The 8,736-nt window shown below is 46.7% G+C and overlaps 1 protein-coding gene across 1 annotated transcript; it reads right to left on the minus strand.

Annotated features, from left to right (window-relative positions):
- Positions 1-6,297: 6,297 nt before the first annotated feature.
- Positions 6,298-8,072, minus strand: COPS9 (COP9 signalosome subunit 9). Its single transcript, XM_056499240.1, has 3 exons — positions 7,924-8,072; positions 7,781-7,853; positions 6,298-6,567 (listed from the first exon to the last, which is right to left on the minus strand). Exons 1-3 carry the CDS (start codon positions 7,984-7,986, stop codon positions 6,530-6,532), a joined length of 174 nt encoding a protein of 57 aa, XP_056355215.1. The 5' UTR covers positions 7,987-8,072; the 3' UTR covers positions 6,298-6,529.
- Positions 8,073-8,736: the final 664 nt, after the last annotated feature.

The following is an 8,736-nucleotide window of genomic DNA, read 5'->3' on the forward strand; positions in this document are numbered from 1 at the left end:
TCCTGCCCCCTGAGGGCAGGGTCTGCACGGGGCTCTCAGCCAGCCAAAAAGTGCTGACAAGCTTTGGGAGCAGCAGCTGAGCGTGGCCACCAATCACCCTGGGGAGTCCTTATGGCCCAGCACCTCCAAATTCCAGCATGTGGGAGGGATATCAAACCCCACCTCACCAGCTCTGCCACATCAGGGACACGTGGCCAGGTGCCCATGGACAGGAGCTGCAGGGCACGTGCTGGCCTTGGACTGCTTTCAGGATAGAGCTGCAAACAGGGTTTGGGGGATAAGGAGGGATAAACTCAGGGGAATCCCTAAGGAATCCAGCCTTTTTCCATCATGGAGTTTTACTCTGTCCATGCTTCATAAACCCATGGGAGGGGAAAACCTGGCCAACACAGGCACATCCCCCAGGCCTGGGCTGGCTCCTGAGCATCACACTGCATCCAACACACAATTATCTCGCAAAAAAAGAGCAAGAATGACACTGGCGTGCTGAGAGGGCACAGAATCACCTGCTCTCCAACAAATTTAAGTGTTTTAATTTGTGGTTTTTAATCAATCCTGACAGTAGATGCTTTGTACAAAGTCATGTCTCACTATTTACTGTGTCTCTGGCTGTGGCAGGTTTAAATGGATGCTTTTCCCTTTAGAAGCTAATGTACTCTAAGAGGCAGAAAGCAACACTCCCCAATGAAAGACTGAAGTCACTGCACTAATTAAGGAGAAATAACATGAAAAGCTGGAGACAGCTGGAGAGACTGACCAGCCTCATCCAGCAGGGAAACCATCTGTAAAAGCATCCATAGCCCTTTCAAACACAATTATAGGCTGCTCCTAATTGTACTTCAACCCCATGTAATCACTTGTGCCCATAATTAATTGGAATACAAATAGCAGCTGCACTAAACCATGACGAGCTACAAGAAAAAGATAAATTGCTTGCAAGACTTGCATTCCTGAAGTATAAACTCGCTAGAAGATTTTTATTATGGAAGCAGGCAGAGGGATTAGGATCAAGTCTGACATTTGGCTAATCAGCCACTCTTCCTCCATAGAAGAAATACCATCAGATTTAAAGTCTCTGAAATACTGCACAGGAAACCAGAGCATGCCCAGGCTGCCACATGTATTTATGACTGTATTTGTGCTGGGTGTAGGAATGAATGAAAAGACTTGGTCTCCATGGGACTGTAAGTCAGCAAACCCACCCCCAGCTGATCCTGGGATGATCAGCCCAGCCCATTGCTATTTGAGAGCACTGAGACTTCCTGACATGGAGGTGCAGTTCAATACCCTCCAGCCAATCCAGGGGAAAGGTTTATTCCCAATGAAATGGAAGCATTAAATGTCAGTATCTATTTCGTCCTGCAGGGATTCCCACCCTCAAGGCAATCTGTGGAATCCCTCCCATAAAAGCAGGACAGATTAATGGAGAGGCATCAGGGAGGGAGGCAGAGAGATCACACTTGAAGACAATCTCTAATTCCCTTCTGGAGTCAGGCAGGGAAGGACAGGGGGTGTGAACAACACACCCAGCTCCCTCTGAAAATCTGGGCATCTGTGAGAATGGAGCTCAGGACAGTACAGCTTCTCTGCTCCTTGATGGGGATTTCCAGAGAAGCCATTCTAGTCCTCCTCCATGTTTTGGCAAGTGGTGTAAGGCCAAGGTGGATCTGCCATCCTGGATGAGGTACAGCACAGGGAAGGTCATTCCCACACCACACCTGTACCCCAGAGAGGCAGAGGCAGTAGGAGACCAAAATAAAAGGCCACAGCAAGACACAGCTCAGCAAGCTGCACTGGGAGCTGAGGCATGCCCTGAATAGGGAGCTCTCTGACAGCACAGAGCCACTGTCTCCTGACAGGAGTCCCCTCCAGAGTGTCCCTGCCAAAGCATCCCCAGCTGGGACTCCCTTGGTGGGGCAGCTCCTGCCAGCACCAGGGATATCCTGTCCCATTCCCTTGGGGCAGCTCCTGCCAGCACCAGGGATATCCTGTCCCATTCCCCTAGGACAGCTCCTGCCAGCACCAGGGATGCTCTGTCACATTCCCCTAGGGCAGCTCCTGCCAGCACCAGGGATATCCTGTCCCATTCCCTTGGGGCAGCTCCTGCCAGCACCAGGGATGCTCTGTCCCATTCCCTTGGGACAGCTCCTGCCAGCACCAGGGATATCTTGTCCCATTCCCTTGGGACAGCTCCTGCCAGCACCAGGGATGCTCTGTCACATTCCCCTAGGACAGCTCCTGCCAGCACCAGGGATATCCTGTCCCATTCCCTTGGGGCAGCTCCTGCCAGCACCAGGGATGCTCTGTCCCATTCCCTTGGGGCAGCTCCTGCCAGCACCAGGGAATGCTCTGTCACATTCCCTTGGGGCAGCTCCTGCCAGCACCAGGGATATCTTGTCCCATTCCCTTGGGACAGCTCCTGCCAGCACCAGGGATGCTCTGTCCCATTCCCTTGGGGCAGCTCCTGCCAGCATCAGGAATGCTCTGTCACATTCCCCTAGGACAGCTCCTGCCAGCACCAGGGATATCCTGTCCCATTCCCCTAGGGCAGCTCCTGCCAGCACCAGGGATGCTCTGTCCCATTCCCTTGGGGCAGCTCCTGCCAGCTCCAGGGATGCTCTGTCCCATTCCCCTAGGACAGCTCCTGCCAGCACCAGGGATGCTCTGTCACACTTTCTCTGCCCCATCACCCACCTCATACACAACGTTCTCAGCTGTGTATCTTTTTATTCACAAGATTCAAAATAGAGTCCTTTCTTCCAGGAGGCTTTAAGTTTAAATGAGGTTGTGCAAGATTATCTAAAACTTTCTTCATAAATGAGCAAGAAGCATTCACAAAATAGTCCTATTTGTGAATTTTTAAAGCTTTAAAAGACACTGCTCCTGTCTGCCTCTGCTCTGAACTCCTTATAGAAGCTTGACTGAAATGTTTGTAACATGGGCCAGGATTCTAACCCTGCTGCTTGTTCCAACTGGAACAAATATAAAAGGCAAATTAAAATAAATAAATAAACCTGAAAGCAAAAACATGGAAGCAAATCTTCGTGCTCAAAGCCACCCCTGCTGGCAAGGACTGACTTGCATTGTGCTTTTCCAAAATATCCCTGATGTGACACTGGCATTCCAGCCCCATCACCAACAGGAACTGGCAGGGAAGAGGGCTGCACTGTCATCTGCCCAGCATGTTCTCATGTGCTCAACAACTGCACATTGAGAGCAGGAAGATGCCTGCCAGCTTCTCAACACCCCAGGGAAGCAGGAAGAAGTCCATTTATTCATCTAAATGAATTCCTTCTTTATCAAGAAAAATACCTTCCACTTCAATTATTGAAATAATGTATTAAAAGGAAAAAATTTAATTCCCTGGAGGTTAACTCAGCAAAAAGCCACCAAGGAAAGCCACACTAGGTGTGAGCTTGCCTGCTCCTGCACAAATGAAGAGCAGTGAAGCCTGGATACTGGATAACCTGGAAACCAGCTCAGAAGCAGCACTGCAGAAATATTATGCACAGATGACAGCCAGCTCCTTTAACGTGGTAACTTTCTCTCCCTTACAATGAGTGGATTCTTTTCAGCCCAAAACAGATTGCACATTTTTATTTCCAAAGACTGTCCTGGGACAGTTGCAGTTCCCTGCAAACAGAGCCGTGGCCTGTTCAGAGTATGAAGGGAACAGGCTGACATTTAAGTTTTGAAGGAATTGCTTTTCATCTGTGCTGCACCACTGGCTACACCCTTCCAAGGCATTTCAGCACTTAGGACCTGATCCTGCCAAGTCTCAGACAGGTCAGCTTCATGGATTGCCAGCTGTCCCACTGCAATCACCAGGACAATTCACAAAATGCAGACTAGAGCCTTTATTTGGATGTTATATACTGAGCAGTGCCCAGCAGTTTATAAACTAATATACACCAGTCTAGATGTGTGCATATTGCTGTTCAAACAGCCTTGTTCTCTAAGAAACACTTACTATGAGAGGTGCCAATCTCCACAAAATGGACAGGAATCAAAGCTCAATAAATGAATTGGCCAAGGCACTCAAATGCCCTTTCCATCAATTTTTATCAGATTTTGACATCTTGTGACTATTTCTGACAACAGGCTGATTGCCCACAGACTAATTAGACTGAAAGCTTTGACAAATGGGAAGACAGAAACAATGTGAAGCTGAAGGGCATTTTGTTCTTCTTTTAGCACTGTTCCAGAAGGGACCCAAACAAATCACAGCTCCTGATGGAAGTTTAACACTCTGACAGCCCTCTATGGAGAAATGATGTGATACACACCCTCAGTCTCACTGTGCAGGAGGGAACTTCATCCTGCAGACAGCTCCAAGATGCAGGTTTGGTAATATCCCATCCCAGCTGTGAATGCTCCTTTCATTTCATTCCAGCCAGGAGACCCACAGGTATCAGATGGAAGGACAAGCTCACTCAGCAGGACTGGGAATACCCAAAAACTCCCAATACTCCCAGTAGCTACAGCCAGAGCAGCACACCCAGGCAGCTCATGAGATTCCACAGCTTTCTCCTTAAAGACTTTGATAAACTCCAACAATTTTAAACACTCCACAGATGAAGCTCCCTCCCCACAGACACACATACCACACCTCTCAGGTGCCAGCAGTACTGTTAATGCTGCTTTTCTACATGAAACCCTGAGTTTCTGGAAACCTTCACAAAAAGGTGTGTTAGTGGACAGTTATGTCCTACCAGGATGAAAACTGCTGCAGCCAGGAGCATCATTTGCCCTGTACCCAGCTCCACAGAGAGAACTCCATGTTGTGATCAGGTGAGATGTTACAAAACCAGAACCACTCACTGTTAGCACCTTCAAACCAATGTTCTCTGAGGTTTTAGACATCTTTAAAGGAGAGAACACTATCCATACTGAAGAGCAGCAGCTCAAGGTGGGTTTGTATCACAGAATACATTCCTGCTGCTGTGATCAAACTCAAAGCTCAAGTATCTTATGATTTAAGGAAGCAAATGAAAAACAAATTAGTATCTACAAAACATTGACATTCCAAAACCAACCATATTGAGGAATCAGCAAAAGTAGATAAAAGAGGAGAAGAGTTGTTTCTTGAGTTTTATTTCATCTTTTGCACCTGCCCAAAATGCTGCCTCTATTTCCTGGAAGGAATTAATTTAATTTCTTAAAACATAGTTTGGAGAAAGCACAGCACCAAGGCCAGAGACCATTTGCCACCACTCAAATTGTTTTACCTTAATGAGGAAAACTGGAAACCCCAGGCTCTCAGCAGAGCAGGCACTAAAAGGGAAAAGCCACTGCATGAGCAGTTCCTCCAGGGACACAGCACCATGTCAGGCACCAAGCAGAGTAAATGTCAGAATGCTAGAGCTAGAATTTAGAGCACAGTGCATGATGAAACACAGGCTGTCCAGAAATCCACAGCAACACAATCAGAAGACATCTCATGGGTTTATTGTGCTTACATTTTTAAGATCACTGGTTGGAACAGTTACTGTTAGATTTAAGATTTCCTTTTTTAAGGCAAACTAAAGAAATAAAAATGTGGCAGAAGTATGAAAGAGTTTTACTGCAGGTAAAATTTAGTGTGAAGTGTTTAAAGAAAGATCAGTTGCAGTATTAAGTCAGTGATCAATTTATGGAATACAGATTGCATTTGAGATTAGACAGGATTACACTTTTGACTCTGAAAAAAATATACTAAAAACTCACCTGTTTTTTTCATTTTGAGATTCAGTTTGGTCACTGAAGGGTAAAGAATGAAACATTTTTATATTTTGAAAAGCTTATGTCAAAATCTGAACTAGTGTTTCAATAGCCTGATTCATAAATACTCTAAGCACAAATAAGTGCATTAGCTTCTGCAATAAAAGAAAACAATTTTCAGTTTCTTTTTCTATCAAGTACAATTTCAAGAATGAAATTATATTTTTAAATCCAAGCATTCCCATAATGTGTGGTCAGACCATTTCTCTGCTTAACATATCAAGGTGAAATTACTCTTTTTTTCAGTGTTCCATTAATTAAAAGTGAAGTTCTGATGGTGGCTCTGTCTAGAAACAAGACAACCCACACTCTTCTCAGTGTGACCAACAAATGAGCTGGACTATTCAGAACAAGCAACCATCTGATCCCAAGACAATCCTTTATTGTGGGATGAAAAAACTTTTGTAGGCAGCCTGTGCCCTACTGCCTATCTTTCATGTAATATCCAAAAGCAACAGTGAATTGTTTAATACCAAAATAATCACTCTAAGGGAGCTCAGAGCAATTTCTACTTTAAAGTATAAGCCAGAGAGAGAGGAGTTTCTTTAGTATTTTATTCAATAAGCACATCAACAAATAAAATTTCCAGGAAAAAGTAGGCTCCAAGAAATAACAGTGCACATCTCCCTCTTTAGTTATCTTTAGCCATCCCCAAGTAACTTATCCAGGCTTTTTTCCCTCCTCTTGATTTCCCATTTTGATTAATTTAATAAATAATATACTGCACAGGTGATCCTAGAGAAAAATCCACACTGCTGGGCAACTCAGTTCACTGGATGTCATCGTCATCAAAGAGATCTTCAAAATCTAGTCAGGAAAACAAGACAAAAATTAACCTCAGAAGTTTCAGTGTTACAAATGCACATACAAGTACAGTACTTAGTTCCTTGGATTAAGGACAGAAATAAAGGTGAATTCAGTGAATGAGAGTTACTGCACCATCACTTATTATAAATGTAGCATCAGAGTGATAATTTTACAGATTAATGAATTGGGATTTGTGTTAAAAACCCCTTCTCCAAAAACATTCACTTGCTTTAAAGGTGCCAATAATATTTCTGTCTCAGAACACATCTCCCAGTAGTGAAATGGTTTTAGTCACCTTTACCCCTAACTCAGCTTTGCATCTTCTTTGTATACTGAACATAAACTAATCATCTAACTGAACCCAAGTCCTTATTCTCACACAAGTCCTGTGCAATGAACTGAGGATGAATCCTCATTTAGAGGAGCCCTGAACTACCAATGGAATACAAAACCACAGTGGGATGGTAGAATCATGTGGTATATGAATAAGCTGGGTGTCCCCCACTATTGCTGAGAGTAGAACTGCCCTTCACTCCTGTATTCTAAGTCTGGAGCAAAATGAGAAACATCAGTTTGTGATATTAAAACTACCACAACAAGCAAATTTAATAACATTTAAAACTCACTGTTGCAATGTCTTAATGTGTTTGTTCAGCAACCAAGTGCAGCACAGTGTTGTGTATTCTACCCTAAATGTCCTGATACGTGCTCATCTCCCTCAAAGCAGCTGTAAATACTCACAAACAGACTGACAGAATTGTTCAGAAACAAGAAGCTTCAGGGTGATCTAACTGCAGCCTTTAGTACCTGAGGAGCCTACAGGAAAGGCTGAGACTATTCCCAAGGCAGCACAAGGGAATGGCTCCAAACAGAGAGAATGGAGCTTTAGGTACTGGAAAAAACTTCTTCCCTGTGAGAGGTGGTGAGGCACCGGAACAGACTGCCCAGAGAAGCCCACATTTTTACATCTATTTGCACTGTTTAACGTAAGTTATTTGTTATGTGAACAGACCAGGGTATTTCTGCTTGTAGCGATTAACACGCTGAAACTCCCAGGAGAGGAAAAACCCGCATTTTATCGCTGCCTCTGCATCACTTATCACCGAGGCGCCCTCACAGCGCTCCCAGAGATGGGGTGAGGGACAGTTTAGCGACCACCAGGCACCCAAGCCACGAGAGAGAAGGCAGGCGAGGTCTGCACGGCGCTCCTTACCATTGAAGAAGTCAGCGTGCACCGCTTTCTCGTTGGCGGCCAGATCCATCAGCAGCCCCGTGCTTCCTCCTGCCTGCGAGAGCAGCCGCTGAGCGCCTCCGCGCCGTGGCACCCCAGCCCCGCCACCGGCGCGCCCGCCTCACCTCATCCAGGTCCACGTACGGCCCGGCTCCCTCAGGGAACATCTCGTCCACCGCCGGCTTCATGGCGGCCCCGCGCGCCGTCACTTCCGCCGCCGCAGCGCGATCGCGCCCGATGGCCGCCCCCGCGCGGGGACCGCGCCGTCGCCATGGCGACCAGCACAGGGGGCCGCCATCTTGCTCACCCCGCCTCCGTCGCCATGGCGACCAGCACGGGGGGGGCCGCCATCTTGCTCACCCCGCCTCCGTCGCCATGGCGACCAGCACAGGGGGCCGCCATCTTGCTCACCCCGCCTCCGTCGCCATGGCGACCAGCACAGGGAGCCGCCATGTTGCTCACCCCGCCCCCGTCACCATGGCGTCCAGCATTGGAGGCCGCCATCTTGCTCACCTCGCCCCCGTCGCCATGGCGACCAACACAGGGGGAGCCGCCATCTTGCTCATCCCGCCCCCATCGCCAAGGCGATGGCGGTCTCTGAGCCCCTTCAGGCCCGGGTGAGGCTTCACCTTCCAAAGAGGTGGGTATGACTCACACTGGTGGCCCTTCCAGACCCCAAACTGGGTGCACTGGTTGAATAACTCCTGTACACACATAACTTTTCTACACTCTGATAATTGATAAAAGATTCGCGTTAATCATAAAAGTATTGGGGTTTGTATAAACCATTATACTTAGGTATGAAATGAAGCATGAAATAATTTTGTCTTAAACCCTCCTGTTATGAGTATTATGTTTCTAAATAAGTTGTATCTATTGACAGCTTGCAGAACAAGGCTTTTACACAGCCCAACAGATTCTGCAAAATCAGGTTTCCT

The sequence above is a fragment of the Oenanthe melanoleuca genome, chromosome 9 (assembly GCF_029582105.1).
Source record: "Oenanthe melanoleuca isolate GR-GAL-2019-014 chromosome 9, OMel1.0, whole genome shotgun sequence".
Lineage (NCBI taxonomy): Eukaryota > Metazoa > Chordata > Aves > Passeriformes > Muscicapidae > Oenanthe > Oenanthe melanoleuca.